The sequence below is a fragment of the Plecotus auritus genome (genome assembly GCF_963455305.1).
Source record: "Plecotus auritus genome assembly, chromosome: 14".
NCBI lineage: Eukaryota > Metazoa > Chordata > Mammalia > Chiroptera > Vespertilionidae > Plecotus > Plecotus auritus.
The window spans coordinates 8,414,169-8,436,413 of record NC_137780.1 but is presented as its reverse complement, the minus strand read 5'-3'; the positions used below and the strand labels follow the sequence as shown (position 1 = coordinate 8,436,413).

The window sequence follows — 22,245 nt, the reverse complement described above, 5'->3', positions numbered from 1 at the left end:
GGCTTTGCTCGGAAGAGCCACCCGATTCCTGAGGCTCCTCGGTGGGGAGGTTCTGCCAGCCCTGTTGCTCTCAGCACTCCATCATCACGTGATTCCACCTCTGACTTTTCATCCTACCTTTGACTTGCCTCCTCCCAACCAGGGAAGTACTTGCTGTCAGTACACCTTGGTTTATGGAGAGGCTCGTTGAAAAGACTGTTTTATGAAATATCCGTGATGAGCACTTCCTATGTATGGATACAAAAGAATAGTGACAGTAAAATCACAGAGTAGTAAAATTAACAGCACTGTGTTAAGCTACTACTCTATAGGGGATAGAAAAGAGTCACACCACCCAATCAATAATATTTATTGGGAAAATAGTTTGTATATTGTGTGAAATCTTACTGCTTCTACAGTCCCTTCTTGCAAACTTTAATGATTCTCCTATACTCTTTTCCACTCCTGTGTGATGCTTCTTAGAAATTCAAAAGAATGTGGAGGTACAGGAAAGTTTACAACATGGGATGAGTCAGTCATGGTCATTTTGGAAACTGGGTAGCTACCAGTTGCTAGGCACTGAGCTTGGTCCTGGGCAAAAAGAGTTCAAGAAGACATCCCCTTCCTTGACCCAGGTCGCAGTCCCAGTCGGGTGGGCGACCAGCCAGGCACACAGTGCGAGGAGAGCAGCAGCCCAAGAATGTCCAGGGTGCGGAGGTGGTGAGCGACAGTGATTGATGAACTCAGTGGGTGTTGGGAGGAGCAGGGGTGTCAGGGAAGCCTTCCAAGAAAAGGTTTTTAAAGACCAGCTCGGAGTCCATCAGCAGAAAGGAGGGAGGACATTCCAGGAAGAGAGAAGAGGTGACTCAAAGGTGCAGAGGAGTCAGCAGAACAGCGTGTTTGGGGAATTCCAATAGCGCAGCATTGCAGAGTCTAGGGCGCTTGTGGGGAGTGGAAGGAGATTAAGTATTACCTGGACATAGATTGTGCTGTGAGGTGTGGGGGCCCAACCTGGACAAGCCAGTGAGCCGACTCTTGGCTGACACTGACAGCTATGAAGACACGTGTAGGGCATGATCACAAGGACCTCTCGGGCCTTCTTCCACGGCCACATGCACAATGCACCAGGCAGCAGCCTTACACAGTTTTCACCCTAAAACACATCTTTTCCATTTCGGTGGCTGCACATTTTCAGTGGTGACTGTTGCCATGCAAAAAATTGACCTTGTGAAGGACGGGAGAGCAAAGGGGACCCAGTTTATTTTATGAAAAGAACTGATTGTTCTTTCCCTGAAGGACATTTACCATGTTTCTCTTTAGCTGGGACAACTCTTTGTTACTGTACAGAATTGCCCAGCTTGTGGCTTTCTGCTGTAGGTAAAATGGACGATTGCAGATCGTCTTGTATCCTCTAAAGTATGCCCTCAATAAATAGTGACTGACTGGCCAAGACTATCGGGCATTTGATACATTTAAAACACGAGTTGAGTATGAACTCTGCTGAATCTGTCACGTTTGAGAAAGTCTTTGTTTACAAATGAGTGCCATCTGTGAACACTGATTTGTATGAATCAGCCATGTTTTCCACTTCGCGCTCTAAAAGGAATATTAGAATGCTAACTGCTGGAACTATAGGTGAAGAACGTTTCCTTTGAACAGTACAGTGCGTGGCACGTGTCCGAGTGGTGTTTGTTGAGTCAAAGAACGATTTATTAATAGCTTCTAATCAAGGCCTTTGATTTTTTAGCATTTCTTTATTTTCAATTTTTACCTCATAGAGAAGTACTGCCCAACAGAGACAGAATTTAAGTCACATCTGTAATTTCATATCTTTCAGTATCCAATTTGAAAAAGTAAAAAGAAACACTTGAAATTAATAGTATATTTCATGTAACCCCACATATCAAAATATTAGCATTTCAATATATAATAAATATAATATTAAAGAGATATCTTGCACTCTTTTCCTACCCAGTCATTAAAATTCCGGTTTGCATTCTATTTTGGCAAACGTATCTCAATTCAGATGAATCATTTTCATCAGAAATACTTGATCTGCATTGAGATTTCAGAATATTTAGAGTTAAGAAGTTAGATTCGTGGATCCAAGGTTTTCTAACGTATGTTAAAATTTTCCAATAACTGAATAAAAGATCAGCTTGTAAATTGTTTATAATGAAACCACATTAAAAATTCGGTTCCTCGGTGACACGTCAAGCGCTCAGTAGCCACAGGTAGTCGTATACAGGACAGTAGTGCCAGGGGATTCTGCTTCATAAAGCTGCTGGGAAGCAGCGCTCTTTCAGCATATTTCCGTGCGGGCTTAGCACCCACAGATCTTGTTTTCTCGGTATTTCAGTTCCCTCTCCTCCCCCGAAACCTTTATTACCCCAGCACCTTAGGTTTGAAACCTCTAAATTCAGCATGTCACATTTGGCTAATACGCCTAAGAAAATGACTCAAACCTTAAAATACTCCTATTGTCATTTCTTCAGAGTCACAGGCACAAGAAGCTGTATGTAGTGACAATAAGAGAACTTCGCTTCTGAGCGTGCTCATTATTAAGTAAGGGCGATGGCCACACAGCTCTGACTCAGCCACGCTGCCTCCTGCCATCTCAAGGGGGGAGAGCTCACGCAGGGGCACACACTCCTTTTCAAGAACACAGTGCCCTTTTCTAACCTGTGCAGAGGGCATGTTCATTATGTAACAAGCCCACAATGGCAGGCATGAATTATTTGAATGCCATTTTTTAATAAAGCTGTTTCTGGTCTCTTTTGTTAACCAGAATTATGGAGTGGAGTTACCCATCCAATGAAGACTCCCTTTGAATGTAGCTCTGCTGTTATAAAACATTTTTTTAAAGAAGATGTTGATTTAAAAAATAAGTATCCCTGACTGTTGATATGTGATTTTCAGTTCAGGTTCAATATGTGAACACAGTGTAGCACATAAAGCTAAGGGGTTTGTCCATGACTTGTTAAAAAAATATTTTTATTGATTTCAGAGAGGAAGGGAGAGAGAAGGAGAGAGGAAACATCAGTGATGAGAGAGAATCATTGATCGGCTGCCTCTTGCATGCCCCACACTGGGGATCAAGCCCGCAACCTGGGCATGTGCTTTTGACCGGGAATTGAACATGACCTGGTTCACAGGTCGATGCTCTGCCACTGAGCCACAACAGCCAGGCTGCCCATGACTTTTAATGCACACTTTAAAGTCTTGGGAGCCACTGTCTCTAATTAGCCTTTATGCATTACAGGTATAATGAACCTTACAGGGTGCACAACACCACACATCACAGTTATCTGTGTACACTACGAGCCGGGTGCATCTGCGATCTTAACTAAGTCAACTGAATGGACTTTTGTAAAAATAAAGATGCTTGCCTGGGTCAATTCAAGGGAAAGACATAGGATAATATGCGAGTGGGCATTGACACGCAAAACCCAAGCTGTCAGTGGAAGGAATGATCACATTCCCAAGGGGTTGAACACCCTTTCAGGGGTCCTTGTTTATTGCCGGGTTACCACAGGTGCGGTTGTAACAAGGTGATCGGGGGTGGCTGCAGAGGTTGCTGTGCTGCTGACACTGAGCAGCCCCTGCAGGCAGCGGCGACTCTCGTTAATCAGAAAAGTACAAGCCCTACCCGGGCAACCTCAGTGCATCGTGGTGATTCAGGGTGTCCGCAGAGGAACTGTGAACGCCTGGCGTGCCCAGGTGGTTGCCGTAACCCAGTTTGCAGCCTTGCAGTTCCACAGCCGGAACTGGGTTTGAGGAGTAGCGATCAACATCAAAGGGATCTTGTGATTTTTATTTGCTTCGTGAAACTGGGAAGTGTTTACGAGATACAGTGCTGAAGAAATACATGCATAGACGGTGTTCCAGAAGGGACTGTATCCTGGATCTCTGTATTTGCTATTTTTAGGTCTTTTGGAACATGTTGTAAGGGTCAACTGTTAACTTTTCAGAAGCTACCTTTAGTAAGTCGGGATAAAAACCATCTGGTGCAGGGTTTTTGGTGTGTTTTTCCCCCAAATGGGTGGACTTCAGGAGAGAGGCGCAATTGCCCATCTTGAGAGTCTCATTGGAAGCTTATGGAAGTGGCTTAAAAATGGGATCTGTCCCCTTCTATTGCTCCTTTTATCTACCCGCCCACCCAGGAAAGGAAGTGAAAAAGTAATATTGGAAGGATGGGGCCGAGTGTGCAAAATGTAAGCTCTCAAGTAAGACAGAAAGCAGCAGCATTGCTTTCTAGACGGCTGCTGGGCCTCTGAGATAGGAATGTGAGAAGTGGCAGGTGGGCGGGAAGGGGGAGGAAGCCACCTGGAGAAGGTAGGACAGGGCCGAAATCAGAGGCTGCTCTCCTCTGTCCCGAAACAAACTGGCCCCAGTGACACTTCCTTGTGTCCCAGGAAGTGACGACCAGCCCCTGTAAACGTTGTGACTCCTGGGGGCACCCGCTCTGGGGGTGCTGCGGTGGGCACCGGGTGACCTCTCCCACCGTCCCCTTTCCTAAGGAGGCCGCGCCATGGGGTCACCGGGGCGAGCTGCCTGGCCTGAGCCGCTGCTGGCGCCTCTAAGGGCTTTTGTGCCCTGTGCCCAACTATTAGGGTGACCCTGACCCCACAGGCTTCCTGCAGAAGGGGGCTGAGAGAAGGCTCAGGGAGGGCAATGATTGGGGAAGCTTGACATCAGGGGCAAAGGAGGATTTGAGAATGGGAGACGTCCCGAGGTAGTAGGTCGGGGTGCAGGGCCAGGGTCAGATGCATCTAATTCTTCCCCAACGAAACGGACAAAAAAGGGACCAGCGTCCTCCCTCCTCCCTCCGGCAAAATCCAAACGCAGAGAAAAAGAAAAGGCACCCGAGGCTCTGAGACAACCATACTCGGCGGGTGGTGCGCGGGACCAAAATAAACGGGGACGGCGCTCCAGCGAGCGCGGGAGGGAGGAGGCGGCCCCGCATCCCTAATGAGGGAATGAATGGAGAGGCCCCGCGGCTGGCGCCCGCCCACCCACTGGCCGCCGCCAAGTGGCCTGGGTGCTGCGTGCCGCGCCCGCCTCCTCCCGGCTCGGCAGCGGCGCTGAGCGCGGACCCAGCCGGGACGGCCCCGCGCGTGGCTGCGGCACGGCCCGCGGGCGCCGCTCTCCCGGGCGGGGCGCGGGGCGCTGTCGGGGCCGCGCTTGCCGGGCCGCGATCGGAGGCGCGAGTTCACCTTCGGCCATGGCCCCGGGAGCCTAGCGGGGCCCGGACGCCGCCCCCGGCGCCTCTGCCCGCGGCGCCGCACCCGCGCGCCCGGAGCCCTCCCTCCCCGGCGCCCGCGTCCCCGGCGCCGCCGCGGGCAGCGCCCCCTCCTCTCCCCTCCCCGCGCGGCCTCTTCCCCGCTCCGCGCCGGGCCGCTGGTTGCACCGCCCGCGGCCTGCGGGAGCGCTGCGCCCGGCCTCGGCCCGCGCCTGCGCCCGCTTCCTGCGCCCCCGGAGCCCGCACTCAGCCCGGCCCGAGGGACCCCGGCCCGATCCCGCCGCCCGCACAAAATGTCGGCCCGGACGCCATTGCCCACGGTGAACGAGCGGGACACGGAGAACGTGAGTAGCCCAAGCCGCCCCGCAGCCGCGCGGCCAGACCCCCCCTGCGACCCGCGCTCGCCCTCCACCCGGGCCGCCGAGTCCCCCATCGACCCCGCGCCGCAGGGTCTGCGCTCGGCGCCCCCAGACCCTCGCCCCCGGCTGCACACTGACCCTCCGGCGTGAGGATGGGGGACTGTGAGAGGCGCTCCCTGCCCGGAGGTGGCCCTGCCGGAGAGCAAGGGGGTGATGGAGGGCAGAGACAGGGCAAGGCAGAGTGGGCATCCCGGTGGCTTTTCCGCGCCCGGGGTGTCTGCATCCCCACCCCAGGGCTGGCTCTGGGTCACAGACCAGCCCGCGGACTATTTCTCCCACCCTTGCTTTTCTGGGTCTTTCAGTCCTTTGCACACATTTCCCCCTCCCTTTGCCCCCGCCCCCACACCACCCCCTGCATTGCCCCATGACTTTGCTTTTTGTAGCATCGTGGTCACGCTGGGGTCGAGGTGGAGGGCGAGGATGGTAGTGGAGAGGGGGTGTGCGTTTGTGCACAGAGTTTACAGAGCTTATGCTACTCCTGGGCAGTGATGAGTGGAAGAATCGCACCCACGGCTTCTGTGGCCCTGGGGTCACAGCACAATGTTGAAAAGCCACAGGAAACCAAGCGCCTATTCTTCTCTTCCTCAAGTCTGCGGTAATAAAGCAGGGAAGGTTTTACTTTAAATATTTCCCCTCCTTCGTGGAGCGTCACCAGGTGCATTTCTTTGAAGGAAGGATTTTCTGCGTCTTTGATCAACTTGCCCTCAGGAGTTTTTTTCTAGATGCAGATGTCGTTCGTGTTTCAACTCTTGAAAACCAAAGGGACAAACAAGATCAGTTTGTATGTCCACCTTCTGAAAAGTACAGTTGTTTTGTGAGTGTACGCGAGTTCTTTTGTGGGAAAGACTTAAAACAACAACAGCAGCAGCAACAACGAAACAACTCTCCTGGCCTGTAAACAGGGCCTATGCTGATTTTCTGACTTTTTAAGAAGAGCTAAAGGGGTAGCAAGTTTTGGGGGGCCGAGTTGTCTAGTTAACTAGTTGTCTAGTGAACTCAGGGACTCTCTAGTTGTCCAGTTAACTCAGGGACTCTCCAGCCCTTGGTATACCCATGCCTTCAAAGGGTGGGTCAAATAAAATAAGTGCCTGCACGTTCTTAGACAAAAGAAGGAGACAGGAGAGATACAGACTCACCTCTGAAATGTTGGAGGGAGGTGTGGTCAGATTATTTGATCTTGGAGAGTGAGGGACCACAGAGACTTCATGTGATTATGGGAGGGGAGAAGAAATTCTAGGAACAGTCTTGTTAGAAGAGCTGGGAGGATGTTGCAGTGTGCTTTTGTCCTCTGGTGTGGTGCCTTTACAGTGGGAAAGTCTGCTGCTAGCATAAAGGATCACATAATTTGCATCGTAATTGTTGCTATGAAAACATGATATATAATTTTGATTGAAGATTGAAGGTCAGGGAAAAAGACGAAAATTTTGATAGAAGTTGATTTTAAAGCCACGTTGATGCTGAATTTTTCTAACTAAAAAGATTCCTGTTATTCTGTGCGTCACTTTGGTGTGCATGAAAAGTAAGACATTTGTTTTAATTAGCAAAACACTGTGTGTGTTCATTAACCTCAGAAGGATGGGATATTCATTGGCTTTATTTTCTTCTGGATTTTGAATAGTACATACAGCTCTTTCCATACTTATATGAACAAGGTAGTTTATACAGACATGAGATAGCATTATAGAAATATGAATGCATCGTCACGTGTAAGACCCCAGAAAAGCATTTTTAAGCTAAGCAATAATCATGCGATAAATTTTGTGGTCCCTTCAGAAAATGATTATGCTGCATAAACTCATTTGCTCTGTTTTTGAACATGTTATTTCAAAGTCACTGTTCTGGTCTTGTCCCTTGCTGTCATTGTGTTGCACATAACTGTACCTACAATTAGCTTACTTAACCCGATTGCCTCCTAATTGCCATGGAAAATATGTCTTATTCTACTGCAGCTAATTTATCAATAAGTATACACTCAGCTTTGGTTCTGAGCTGGAAGAGATATAGTAGTAGTATTTAAGACAAGACCTCTCCCCTCAAGGAACTTACAGAAAAGGCAAATATTCCAAACTATACAATGGAAACCATTGTGTAAATAGGGCTACATTGGTGTTTAAGTGCTATAGGTGTTTATCAAAGGGACCACCAATGAAGGTTATTTAAGTCACCAATTGGGCCTGGCCAGTGTGGCTCAATGGTTGAGCGTCAACCTGTGAGCCAGGAGGTCACAGTTGGATTCCCTGGTCTGGGCACATGCCTCGGTTGTGGGCTCGATCCCCAGTAAGGAGTGTGCAGAAGGCAGCCGATCAATGATTCTCTCTCATCACTGATGTTTCTATCTCTCTGTCCCTCTCTCTTCCTCTCTGAAATCAATAAAAAAATATTTTAAATCACCAATTGGTGTCCCTCATTATTCTCTGGTTGGTAGTAAATGTCATTATCCATTCTTAACTTCCCTCTCATCAATGAACTCACAAACCTGTTTGATCACTAATAGGTTAATGCCAGTGTGGCAGTCAAAATACACATTTGTGGTGTTTCCAGTCAAAATGACATCTTTTAAAAATTGGTTGTGAAAATTTACATTCATATGACAACAAAGGCTTCTCAGTCTTTTGGAATATTAAGGGCATAGCTAAAATCATTTCATTACTGCCTGGATAGTAAAATAAGCAAATACAGTCATTTAAAGAACCATCTTGGCATTTTATTGAAATCATTTGCAGTTTATATAAAAATTTATTTAGCCATACATAAATGTATTTGGATGTTGTGTCCTTGGGTGTATGTAATATCTACCCATGTCACTAATATATATTGAGGATGAATTTTTAAATTCGAAAGAGGAATAGTATAGCACTGAGCTTCTATAGACTACTGCTGTTTAGAGTGAGAAAGAATTGGTTTTCTTTGGCAACAATCTGTGGGCACTTTTTCAGAAGTATTTTGTTAGGTGAAGGATTCGCATGTGCATTAACAGGCCTCATGTGGCTAAATCCAACAGCACACCAATGATTCACTTGAGTGGAATAAGCACTTTATAGTGACATAGGTAATATCATGTTGCAGATAATAACATTAATTTATGCAAAATGGGTTTGATTTTAGGTTGTAAAGAGTAAGTCCAAAAAAAGAACAGGTATTTGAAATATTTCTTTTCTTCTGTTGGATGACTTGGATAATTCCAGCATAGATATAGATAATATATTGCCATTACTTTTATGCCATTACTTTTAAATTAAGCAAGAAAATTTTTTGTGTGTTTTTGGTAAAATTCTTCTTATGCTATTTTTTATGGATCCCCAATGTCCAGACTAGCTTTCTGTGGGGAAATTTGAACAGTATGAAGAAACTGATTTGACTTCTTTTGGGAATGTTTTAAAATGGACTTTGGTAATTTTAAAATGGGCTTTGAATAACACAACTCTGGATGGTGATTCTGTTTATAGATCTGAAATTCACTGACCGTAACAAGTATTGGCTGAACTAAGGTGGCCATCAGTAGTTTGTCCCTGGAAATCACTGTTGCTAACCACTTCCCTCGGAATTGCTTAGTACCCTCACGTGTCACAGTACCTATTACACTGCATTCTAACTGTGGGTTTACTTGGTCTCCTTAATTCTGTACTTGCCAATGCCCAGCACAGTGACTAGGAGTAACACACAGAAGATCAGTGCCATAACGTTCCCCTTGGAATTTTTTTATTTGTCCTCAAAATATATCAATTCCTGGCTTTAGGGGTTCTGATTAGATTATGTTAGACCTTAACTCCTCCACGTGCCTTAACTTCTCATTCACTTTTCCCGTGAGTACCTTGCCTTCCCGCACAGTAGTCTGTGCGATTTGTTTAGACCTAAACTCTGTGGATTTATGTCTTTCATTAATTTTGTTAATGCAGCAACCATTATCTCTTTGAATATTGCCTTACCCTTCTGTTCTATCTAGCATTTCTGGTGTGTTTTGTGTGTGTGTGTGTGTGTGTGTGTGTGAGAGAGAGAGAGAGAGAGAGAGAGAGAGAGAGAGAGAGAGAGAGAAACAGTTATGTGAGAGAATCATGTTGATTGGTTGCCTCCTGCAGGGTCCTGACCAGGCATCAAACCTGCAACCCAGATATGTGCCCCTAGACCAGTGGTCGGCAAACTGTGGCTCGCAAGCCACATGCGGCTCTTTGGCCCCTTGAGTGTGGCTCTTCTACAAAATACCACGGCCTGGGCGAGTTTATTTTGAAGAAGTAGCGTTAGAAGAAGTTTAAGTTTAAAAAATTTGGCTCTCAAAAGAAATTTCAATCGTTGTACTGTTGATATTTGGCTCTGTTGACTAATGAGTTTGCTGACCACTGCCCTAGACCCTTCAGTCCTTGGGCCAATTCTCTAACCACTTAGCAAACTGGCCAGGGAGCCTGTATGTATCTTAAACTCTCATTCACTTCTTCTCCTATGTTACTGTGTCTTTATTACAATCTATAGTAAAATCTGCAGTATAGTTACTGTATATAATATGTTCGGTTAGCTAACTGTCGGCTGTGTTTAAATCACTGTTGAATTTGCTAGCATGGTAAAACACAGATAACACGAGATCTACCTTCTCAACACAGTTCTAAGTGTGCGGTACCGTGTTGTTAACTCCAGCACAGGCACAGTGTTGTACAGCAGCTCTGGGACCTTTCCATCTGGCATGACTGTTACACCCGCTGAACAACACCTCCCATTTCCTCTCTCCCCAGCCCCTGGCCACCACAGTTCTTCTTTCTGCTTCTATACATTTGATGACTTTAGATACCCCATTGAAGGGGAATCGTGCAGTATTGATCATTCAGTGACTGCCTAATTTCACTTAGCATGTAACAGAAACCCTTCCTTTTTATGGTGGAAAACTTCCATTGGTGTATGTAACATTTTCTTTACCCATTCATCTGTTGCTGGACATTTGGGCTAATCTGTTATGAATAATGCTGCAGTGAACACATGAGTACAGATATGTCTTCCAGATCCTGACTTCTGTTCTTTTGAATAAGTACCCAGCAGTGGGATTGCCGGCTCTATTTTTAATTTTTTTGAGGAACTTCATACTGTTTTCCATAGTGGCTGCACCATTTTCCATTCCTACTAACGGCATACGGTTCCACTTTCTCCACATCCTCACCAACACTTGTTATTGTCTGTTTTGTTTTTTTGGTAATGGCCATCCTAACAGGTGTGAGGTGCTATCTCATTGTGGTTTTGATTTGCAGTTCCCTGATAGTGACCTTAAGCATCTTTTCATATATCATCTATAGGCCATTTTTACATCCTCTTTAGAGAAACATCTAGTCAAGCTCTTTGTTCATCTTTTAAAAGTCTGGTGTTTTTTTAATATTGAATTCTAGGAGTTCCTTATATATTTTCGATATTAACCTTGTTTCATATGTAAGTGGTTGCAAATATTTTCTTTCATTCTACGGGTTGTCTTTTCACTCTGTTGATTGTTTCCTTTGTTGTAAAGAAGCTTTTTCGTTTGAGGTAGTGCCACCTGTCTATTTTTGCCTTGGTTGCCTGTGCATTCGGTGTCATATCCATGAAATCGTTTCCAAGAAAAACATACTAAAGTTTTCCCCCTATGTTTTCTTCTTGGAGTTTTATAGTTTCAGGTATTACACCTAAGTCTTTAACCCATTTTAAATTGATTTTTGTGTCTAAGTGAAAGGCCCAGTTTGTGGCTGTTCCGCTTTCCCAGCACCATTTGTTGAAAAGGCGATCCTTTCCCCCTTGTGTATTCTTGTGTAAATGATCATTTGACTATATGTCCATAGGTTTATTTCTGGGCTCTCGGTTCTGTTTCCTTGGTCTGTGTGTCTGTCTTTATATCAGTACCATACTATTTCGATTACTGTAGCTTTGTGATACGTTTTGAAGTCATAGATTGTGAGGCCCACAGCTTTTTTGTTTTTTTCTCAAGATGGTTTCAATTATTCAGGGTCTTCGGGGTTCTTTATAAATTTTAGGATTGTTTTTTCTGTTTCTATAAAACAATGCTGTTGGGGTTTTGGTAGAGATTGTATTGATTCTGTAGATCTCTTTGGGTATAATGGACATTTTATCAATAATAAATCTTCAATCCATGAATGCAGGGTGTCTTTCCATTTATGTGTATCTTTAATTTCTTTTAGCAACATTTTGTAGTTCTTTGTGTACAAGTCTTTCCCCTTCTTAGTTTATTTCTCAGTATCTTATTGTCTTTTGATGCTATTGTAAATGAGATTGTTCCTTTAATTTCCTTTTTTCTTTTTCTTGCCACGCTACTCCAGCTAGGACTTCCAGTGCTATGTTGAATATAAATGGGCCTCCTTGCCTTCTTCCTGATCTTAGAGGAAAACCTTTCACTTTTTCACCATTGAGGTATTAGCTGTGGGCTTTTCCTATATGGCTTTTATTGTTGATATAATTCTCCTACTCTCAGGGAGTTGAGAATTTGTGTGTGTGAAATACCTTTTCTGCACCAATAGAGACGATCATGTGAATTTTATCTTGTTCTGCTGATATGATGTGTATCACATTGATTATGGTATGTTGAAATGTCTTTATATCTTCAAGATAAATCTCACTTGATCATGGTGTATGATCCTTTATTATTCCGTTAAATTTGGTTTGCTAATATTTTGTTTAGGATTTTACATCTATATTCATCATGGTTATTGGCCCATAGTTTTCTTGTAGTATCTTTTTTGGCCTTTGGTGTTAAGGGTAATGCTGGCCTCATACAATGAGGTAGGAAGCGTACCCTGGTCTTCAATTTTTGGAAGAGTTTGAGAAGGATTCCTTAAATGTTTGGTACTGGGCTTTTCTTTGTTGGAAGGTTTTTGATTACTGACTCAATTTCCTTATTAGTTACAGATATTTTCAGATTTTCTTTCTTCATGATTCAGTCTTGGTAAATTCTATGTTTGTAGGAATTTCTCCTTTTCTTCTAAGTTTATTGGCATATAATTGTTCATAGTTGTCTCTTATGATCCTTGTTATTTCTGTGGCATCAGATGTAATGTCTCCTCTTTCGTTTCTGATTTTACTTGAGTCTTCTCTCTAGTTAGTCTAGCTAAAGATTTGTTATTTGTTGATCTTTAAAAACAAACAAATCTTTGTTGGCTTTTTATATTGTTTTTCTATTCTCTATCATTTATTTTTGTTATAATCTTCATAATAATTTCCTTCATTTTGCTAGCTTTGGGATTAGGTTTTTCTTATTTTTCTAGTTTCTTGAGGTATATAGAGTTAGTTATTTGAGATATTTTTTTTTTAAATGTAGGCATTTGTTGCTATAAAGTTCCCTCTTAGTACTGCTTTTGCTACATCCCATAAGCTTTTTGATACTGTGTTTTCATTTGTGACAAGTTTCTTTTTCCTGTTGCTTTCAAAATTTTGTCTTTGACTTTTGACAAGTGGACGTCTTTGAGCTCATCCTATTTGTTTTCTTGGATTTCTTGAATCTGGATGTTCACTTCTTTCTTCATATTTGAGAACTTTCAGCCATTTTTTTAAAATAAATCTTTATTGTTCAGATTATTACAGGTGTTCCTCTTTTTCCCCCCATAGCTCTCCTCCACCCGATCCCCCCCGCAATGCCCTTACCCCCTGCCACTGTCCTCATTCATAGGTGTAAGATTTTTGTCCAATCTCTTCCTGCACCCCTCACATCCCCTTTCCCCCAAGAATTGTCAGTCCACTCCCTTTCTATGCCCCTGATTCTCTTATATTCACCAGTTTATTCTGTTCATCAGATTTTTCACTTGATTTTTAGATTCACTTGTTGATAGATATGTATTTGTTGTCACTTTGTTGTTCATAATTTTTATCTTTACCTTCTTCTTCCTCTTTTTAAAGAATACCCTTCAGCATTTCATATAATACTGGGTTGGTGGTGATGAACTCCTTTAGCTTTTTCTTGTCTGTGAAGCTCTTTATCTGACCTTCAATTCTAAATGATAGCTTTGCTGGGTAGACTAATCTTGGTTGTAGGTTCTTGCTGTTCATCACTTTGAATATTTTTTGCCACTCCCATCTGGCCTGCATAGTTTCTATTGAGAAATCAGCTGACAGTCGTATGGGTACTCCCTTGTAGGTAATTGTTTTTCTCTTGCTGCTTTCAAGATTCTCTCTTTGTCTTTTGCCCTTGGCATTTTAATTATGATGTGTCTTGGTGTGGTACTCTTTGGATTCCTCTTGTTTGGGATTCTCTGCGCTTCTTGGACTTGTAAGTCTATTTTTTTCACCAGGTAGGGAAAGTTTTCTGTCATTTCTTCTAAGAGCTTTTCAATATTTTGCTCTCTCTCTTCTTCTGGCACCCCCATAATTCGGATGTTGGTACGCTTGAAGTTGTCCCAGAGGCTCCTTACACTATCTTCATATTTTTGGATTCTTTTTTCTTTTTGTCTTTCTGGTTGGGTGTTTGATTCTTGGGGTCCTCTGGTCTACTGTTGAATTTCTGTATATTATTCTTTATTTCAGACAGTGTATGCTTAATTTCTGACTGGTCCTTTTCCATCTTTTTGGCATTCTAATTAAGATCCTTGAAGGTCACACTAAGTTTCTCGGAGGTTTCTAGAAGATTCTTTTTTTTTTTTTTTTAAATATATTTTATTGATTTTTTACAGAGAGGAAGGAAGAGGGATAGATAGTCAGAAACATCGATGAGAGAGAAACATCGATCAGCTGCCTCCTGCACACCTCCCACTGGGGACGTGCCCACAACCAAGTTACATGCCCTTGACCGGAATCGAACCTGGGACCTTTCAGTCTGCAGGCTGACGCTCTATCCACTGAGCCAAACCGGTTTTGGCTCTAGAAGATTCTTGAGTAACCTTATAAATGTGGTTTTGAACTCTATATCCAGTAGTTTGCTTTCCTCCATTTCTTTCATTTGTGACATGTTTCTTTGTCTCCGCATTTTGGTTGCTTCCCTGTGTTGATGGAGTGGCTTTGTGTGGTAGGTGACCTATAGGGCCCAGTGGCTCAGCCTCTCCAATCACCTGAGGTGGACACTCTTGGTGCACCCCTTTGTGGGCTGAGTGCACAATCTTGTTGTAGTTAAGCCTTGGTTGCTGTTGATACACTGGGAGGAATTGACCTCCAGGCCAATTGGCTGTGAGGATCAGCTGTGTCTATAATGGAAGAACTGCTGTGCTGGAGACACCCTTATGGGGCAGGACTTGCTTCAGTGGGGCTTTGGTGCTCACTGAGTCTGCCTCTTGAGTGTGTCACTTATGGATGTGAGGAGTTGAAATCTGGTATCATCTCACACTGACCACTAGGTACACTGGCTCCTGGATCTCCCAGGAGGGGCAAGTTAGCTACTGCCTGAGGCCACCCAGCAGGAGCTACAGGGAGATCTGCAGATTTCTCCTCTTTGTTTGGGGTTTGGATGTTTTGGAGCTGTCTGACCCAGCTGCTGTTTGTTAGGTTAAGCTGTGAAAGGGCAGGCCATTCATATACAAAAGCCGCTGCACACAGCTTTGGTGGGTTTGTAAATTGGGCGGGGCGGGGTCTCAGGGAATCACTAGGGCGTGGCAAACAGCAATGGCTGCCAGTCAGCCCTTTCTGCGTCTCCGTAATTCCACATCCCCGCATCCCGCACCCCAGTGCAGTAAACAATGATTCCTGTGAGCACCTCTGCAAGAAAGCCACCCTCACTTTCCGACCTGATGCCAGACAGTCCAGCTTCTCCCCGTAGGAGTCTGGGTCCCCAGAGTCTGGCCGGAAACTGGAGTTCAGAGCAGTAGGGAGCTTCTATCTCCTTCCCGATTGAAAAAAACAGCGCACCCAGTTGCCAGCCCGATTCGCACGCCTCCGTACCTCTGCTTTTCCGCGCCTCTGCAATTCCTACCCGGACTCAATGCGCTTTTTTCTTTCCTTCTAGTTGTAGAACTTCTACTCAGCCAGCTTTCCCGTGGTTCTGGGTGATAGACGTTTTGTCTTTTAGTTGTAGTTTTGGTGTGGTTGTGAGGGGCAGCACATACAGGTGTATGCCTTATGCCGCCATCTTGGTCTTCTTTTTTTTTTTTTCCTTTAAATAAGCTTTTTGTCCTTTTTCTCTTCTCCTTCTGGGACTCCCATAATGTGTACATTGGTCCACTGGTTGGTATCCCAGAAGTCCCTTAGACTTCCTTCACTCTTCTTTATTATTTTTTCATTTTGCTCCAATTGGATAATTTCAAACAACCTGTCTTCAAGTTTGCTGACTTTTTTTCTGCTTGGTCAAGTCTCTGGTTGAACCCTCCTAATGTGTTCAGTGTACTTATTGCATTCTTCAGCTCCCAAATTTCTGTTGGATTCTTTTTTCAAATTTTCTGTTTCTTTGTTGAAATTCTCATTTTGGTCATGCATTATTTACATGAGCTAATTGAGCATCTTTATGTCAGTTTTTTGGAATTCTTTGTCAGGTAATACACATACCTGTGTTTGCTTAGGATTGGCTTATAGAGATTTAATTTCTTTCCTTGAGTGGGCCATTTTGCCCTGTTTCTTTGTATCCTTGTAACGTTGTTTTGGTATTCATGCATTTTAAAAACTTGGCTACCTCTACCAGTCTTTTCAGACTGGCTTGATACATGGAAAGATCTTCAGCACTCGGTGCAGGTAGGGATACTCAGGGCTCTCAAACCTTTTCTGTAGACGTGTCTTCTCAACTTCTGTGCATGGATTCCTGATAAGAAGGATTTGCCAGGTTCATATTCTTAAGAGCCCATATCTCTTGCTCCCTCTGCTGTCTGTCTGCTGTACTGTGGTTCTTCTGAAGCAGCAGCACAATGAGCTGCTCTTTTTGTTCTCAGCGGCCCCAAGGCATCGTTTATTTGCTGATTCCCACCAGCACCCGGAACACAGCTGGACAGAAACCAGTTCTTGGGCAGTTCCCTGAAAAGCCAGCATGCTCCACTCTTCTCTTTACCCATCTGTGGAATTTCAAAATTCTATTAATTCTGTTTTTTATTTCTAAAAGTTCTAAGGGTTTGTTTCTCAAATCAATCTGACATTTTCTTAAACATTTAATGTATAGTTATTTACAGTCTGTGTCTGGAAATTTTATTATTTTAAGTCCCTGGGGATTTAGCTCTATTGTTTGTGTCTACTGATTCTCATTTACTGTGGCTTATTTCTTTTTGTATTTGCTGGTTCTTGCTCATGAACTCCCGTTTGCCTGATTTTTATCTGTGTGCAACTTGGGAGTCTAAATTGAGGATAACTTCTTCTAGAGGAGCCTTTGCTGACCTGGGACTCTCTGGTCTCCCAGAGGGATCCTGGCTCAATGGGGGAGTTTTAGGTTCATCTCGCTCACTGTGTAGTGGGTCCAAGGCTTAGTGTTTACCCCCAGGGCAACACTGGCCTTGGAGTTTGTTTTGTGGTGTGTTTGTTGATTTGTTTTTGTTTTTTCCTTGGATGTTTCTCTTTCTTCAGGCTCACCAATGCATTTTTTAAAAAGCACTTTTTACCTTAGAGTACACTTCACAATATTTTGTCTACTCCAGAAAGGCTAGAATAAGCTTTTGAAAATGGTATTCAGAAATTTCCATACTTATGTAATTTTATTACCCTGAACTGCATATTGTTTCTGAAATTGTCCTGTTACACTTAAACATGTGAATAATGTTCTAACGAATTTATAAATTTTCCACATCAAAACCTTAGTACTTTTTGGAAGCCATTTGTCATGATTATTTAAATGATTAGTTTTCAAAAACAGTTCATTGTCACCAAGGAAAGTATTTACTAACATTATTTTTATTAAACATTTATAATAATTGGTGGATAGATTGAAATAGAAGCATCATAATAGAATGCAAACTTGTATTTACGTGAGGGTACTGTCTTTAGTCAGGATAGTCATTGAAATCAAGTACCAATATAAACTGAACTTACTGGCAGTCCTTCAAATCTCTGTATCATAAATTGTTAAACCATGATTTTAAAAAATCAAGAAATATACTTACATTGCATAATTGGTAATGTTTTACTAACCAATGAAAAGTTTGTGTCATTAAAATTTAATATTTCCAAAAACTTTTTCATATATATATTTTTAATGTATGTTATCTGTTAGTAAAGTAATACATCTGTAATTTATGTCAGCATTTCTAAAACTGTCCATACTTAAACATTTTAAAGATCGGGGTATTTGATCTAAGTTTTGAATACTGTTCTGTACCATAGAGTTTGCATTGTTCTACAATTTCAATGTGTGTAAACTTTATCTTTCTAACTCTATTGAAAGTACTTGAGGTCAGGGATTATTTCCAACATTACTTCTGTATATCCTATTTTGGGACACTCCACAATTTAATTAATCAAGGTCATTTGTTCTCAAATACAGTGGGTGAACTTATGAACCATCTGGGAGATCATTTCAAATTCACATTCCTTAATCCTTGCTCACTCCCCCTCCATGTTCTTACTCAGTTTCTTTAGGGTGGGACCCAGGAATCTCCATTTTCATAACATCCTAGGTAATTCTGACGCTGACACCCACTGCCTTGGCTTCGAAAAATAGTGAGTTATGTGACAATGATTACATCGGAACTGAATCTCATCTTTTGATTAAAATGAAAAAGAATTATGGTTGATGTTTATTGTAGAAAGTGGGGTGAGGAAATGATGAACCCATCCTTTCAGCAGGTGATAAGAACTGTAGAAAATAACAGGCATTTGTCTGGCTTAGAGAGCATAAGGTCTACATGTGTGTGGCATTCATGGGTCTATAGTTGGAGAAGGGGATGATAAGGAATTTCATGTTACTTACCTTCTCCCAGCTTTACCATATGAGAAGGGGTGGATGACAGCAAATTAAAGGAGGTCACCATATAGTGCTTTTGGCTATAAGCCTGATCTTTTCTTCTGAGAAAGTATTATTTAATATTGTTTTGACCACTGTATCCATTTGAGTTCAGGTTGTAAACCAGTCAGAGCTGAGGAGCAGTGCAAAGTTTGCATGGAACTCCCTGGGAAGGATATAGTGACAGGTTTACTTTAAATCTGTAAAGCATGAGTGCCTGTCTTTTGGGGATCAACAGTGCTGCTTTCACGGTTTCAAAAGAGGGTTTGCTTTTGTTTCCTTTTCTTCTGGTTTCATCTCAATTGGAGACGCGAGAGCTCCAAAGGCAAACGAAACCTGTGCCCTGCTCAGGAGGGACTCGGGCCTGAAGAGGGAGGTAGACACTGAGACAAACAGGTGGGGGAGAAAGTTACAGCTCCTTGTCATCTGAGAGCGCAGGACACAGAAGAAAGGCAGAAGGGGGAGGCGGAGTGCTCAAGCAAGTTCATGGCCTTTGAACTAGGCTCCAAACACCAGTCCTCCTTTGCCAAGTGGCTCTGTGGAAAATTGAGTTGGTGGAAAGAAGAGAGTATTGGTTTGAAGGAGCAAGATGAACAAAGGCCCTCGGCGTGAAGTTGAGAGGAGGGGAGCAGTAGCCGTTGGGGGGTGGGCAGTAATTAGCTGGAGGACCAGGCAGGAGGATAGGCAGAACCCTGCAGGTCTTACCAAGAGCTGGTCCTGGAGACAGAGGTCACTACTGAGCAATGTAAGTAGAGGGTCAGATGATTAGATTTGTATCCTGTGTGTGCCTGCGTGTTTTAGAAACACTCAAGTTTTTAAATTTAGTGGCCTGCTTTTTCATGGTCCATGAAAGAGCTTCTAATATAGTATTTATAAAAACAGTGTATTTGGGGGTTTTGGGAGAAGGGATAGGTAGGGGGCAGATGTCAGTGCTGGTGATGAAAACTTTCTCCTTGACCAAACTTCAGGTTGGCTCCTTTGAGTTTTCCTAACTAGGCTTTGACCTTGGCCTTAGCGTCTGTCCTGTCCCTGCAGGGCCTGCACACCCAATGTAAGCAAGGAATTCTGTGGAAGTTACTTTATGAGAATCACCCACCCTTGATATCTGACCACCCTGGGTATCTAATCAACTTCCTCATCCCCTACCTTTGATGTCTAAGTTCTTGACCTGCCTTCAGCAAGAATCCTGTTGGGCTGGTTTAACCAGAATCCCCCTACCCTTGATGTCTGCTTTTAGTAATTTTCCACCCACTGACCCCCTTATTCTGCCCTTAGTTATAAATCCCCAGCTGTCATTGCTGTATTCAGAACTGACCTCTCTCCCCTATCATCATACCGCATTGCCGCGTAGCCGTGATCTTGGGTCAAGTCTTCCTTACCATTTTAACAAGTGTCAGAGAATAATTACTTCTTGAACGCCTCTTAAGATTCACATTTCGGAATGAAATTCCATACACATTTCACTGTGGATTGGGAGTGAATTTAGAGCAAGCCACAGTAACCATAAAAGTATTCATAGATCAGAAATGAGAGTCTCTTTCGACTGAGGGCAGAAGAATAGGGTGATTTAAAGGTGTTAAGACAAGGATTTAACAAATGCTAGGACTGGTAACTCATTATTTTTTATGGCGTCCTGTCTTTGTGATTTTAGTTTATTATTTTTATTATTTGTGTGTGGTGTGTCTGTGATTTTAATCAGTGGTGAATACAGTTGTCCTAAGGGCGTGGGGGGATTATTTAGCTGCTGAGTAACTAGCTACTTTATCTTGGGTAGGTCATTTAACCATTCTTCCTTTCAGCACTTACTGGTGCATGTCATTTTGGTACTTACCTATAAACTGTCTGGCGTATTTTCCTCTCTAGAAATTATTGATCGGCTGAATAGCATTGCTAAGTCATGCCATTGATCCTTCTGGCCACTTAGATTCCTTCTGTTGACTGCTGGACTACCAAAAACTAGAGGGAAATCAATCATGTACAGTGGCCACTTGTTTAAACCTGGGGGATTGACTTCTAGTGAATTCTTAACTACTAGTGCCCAAAGGACATGCCAAGGGGGAAAGCCTTGAATGGAGAAGGTTGGTAGGAGGTGGGTTGATTATCTGCGCTTTTCTCGTCTACCTTCCTCTCCAGGACCAAGGGGAGTCTTCGCTCATCTCTGTTTCGCCGACATTGAATCTTTATCCCGCTGCTGATTCCACCTTGTGTGCACTTGGTGACAGTGCTTTCAAACTGTACTGTCATTTTCTTAAACCTGCCCCGCAGGCAGGGCTGCACCTCCTGAGTCCAAGAACCTCGCAGCCGACTTGCCTCTCAGTCAAGCAGGGCTGCCCAGCGTGGTTGGCTTGCAAAAGTGTTCGGAGTTGCCTGCTGTGTTGTGTTAAACACAGCAAGAACATGTCAGTAAATTACATCCCCCTCCTAACTTGAGCACAGTGCTGTGCACATAGGAGATACCTGGTGATTGTTGAGTAAATATATGCAATGACGATTCATTCATTCTCTGGACAATGCTGATGTATTTTAAGAATCCGAGGAGGTGCTATGCAGATACAATATTTGCTTTTTAAATTCTGGTGGGTTTTTTTCCCCCAGTTTTTTTTTTAATGAATTTCTTGGGAGTTTTGAAAAGAGATTACCCCCCAATCTTCTGTATTCATGTTCACACGTTAAAATCATCAGTTAAAAGTTTACTGTACTTCAAAATATTTATTTAGAACATGTATTGACATTTAAGTTGATGTGATTATTAGCTTATATTAGGGAATGTTTACTGGATTTTGTTGGATTTACTTACCATATCTGAACTGAAGGACCTAGAATGGAGCTTTGCCTGCAAGAGTGTTAAACTAAATAGAATCTAATGATTTAAAGAACAAACATACATTGTAATTTTTGGCATGAGTGTGCTGTAAGGGTTTTGTACTTGTGGGAGTTGAAGAGCTAGGAAGTTTCTAAAAGAACCCAATACCATATTTTTAGATATAATTTAAGCCAATGTTTTCTCTTATCCCCTGGGGACTCGGTTGCTATCTCTGGCAAGCAGTAGTGAATGAGCTCCCGGAGGATTTTTTTTTTGGGTGTAGAGGAGAGTATTTTAGGGAGGAGTGCCTCTAAAAATAAAACACAGGCTCAGCCACTCTCTTTCTTCCTCCTGCAGAGAATAATTGCCCTTTGTACACTCCAACTCAGAGACAGAGTCTGTAGAACTTCTTGGTTAAGGCACATGCTCTGGAGTGAGACTGGGGGTTCAAATCCCAGCTCTGCCATTTATGAGCTCTTTGACCTTGGGAAGCCACGTAATTTCTTTATGCCTCAGGTTCTTTGTCTGTAAAAAGGAATAACAGCCGTGCTTACCTTGCGGGGTGCTTGTGAGGTTTAAATGATTCAACACATGTGATACCCATAGAACAATGCTTGGCAACTAATAGACGCTCTATAAGTGGTAGCTGCTGCTATTATTATTACTATTATTATTATTATTACACTTAGATAAAGGAAGTAAATATGCCAGTGTCTTATGTCACTGAATTATACACAATTTTAATTTTTAAAATTTCTGGCCTGATCGGTGTGGCTCAGTGGTTGAGCGTCAATCCATGAAACAGGAGGTCACAGTTACATTCCCAATCAGGGCCCCTGCCCGGGTTGCGGGCTCGATCTCCAGTAGGGGGCATGCCGGAGGCAGCCAGTCAGTAACACTCTCTCATCATTGATGTTTCTATCTCTCTCTCCCTTTTCCTTCCTCTCTCTGAAGTCAATAAAAAAAAATTTACATTTTTTTCTGTGTTTTAAGTCATAGGTTTATATTCCTT

The 22,245-nt window shown here is 43.2% G+C and overlaps 1 protein-coding gene across 5 annotated transcripts in view; it reads left to right on the top strand.

The window, feature by feature from the left end:
- The first annotated feature begins 5,089 nt into the window (after nt 1–5,089).
- MARK1 (microtubule affinity regulating kinase 1) overlaps nt 5,090–22,245 on the top strand; it is a 60,052-nt gene continuing 42,896 nt past the window's right edge. For 2 of the 5 annotated variants that reach the window (XM_080651198.1, XM_080651197.1), the window contains exon 1: nt 5,375–5,565. In XM_080651198.1, coding sequence (XP_080507324.1) covers nt 5,515–5,565 — 51 coding nt within the window. In that variant the 5' untranslated portion in view covers nt 5,375–5,514. Of the gene's footprint in view, nt 5,566–22,245 lie in introns of all 5 variants that reach the window. The other 3 variants (XM_080651196.1, XM_080651194.1, XM_080651195.1) reach the window with 3 other exon arrangements.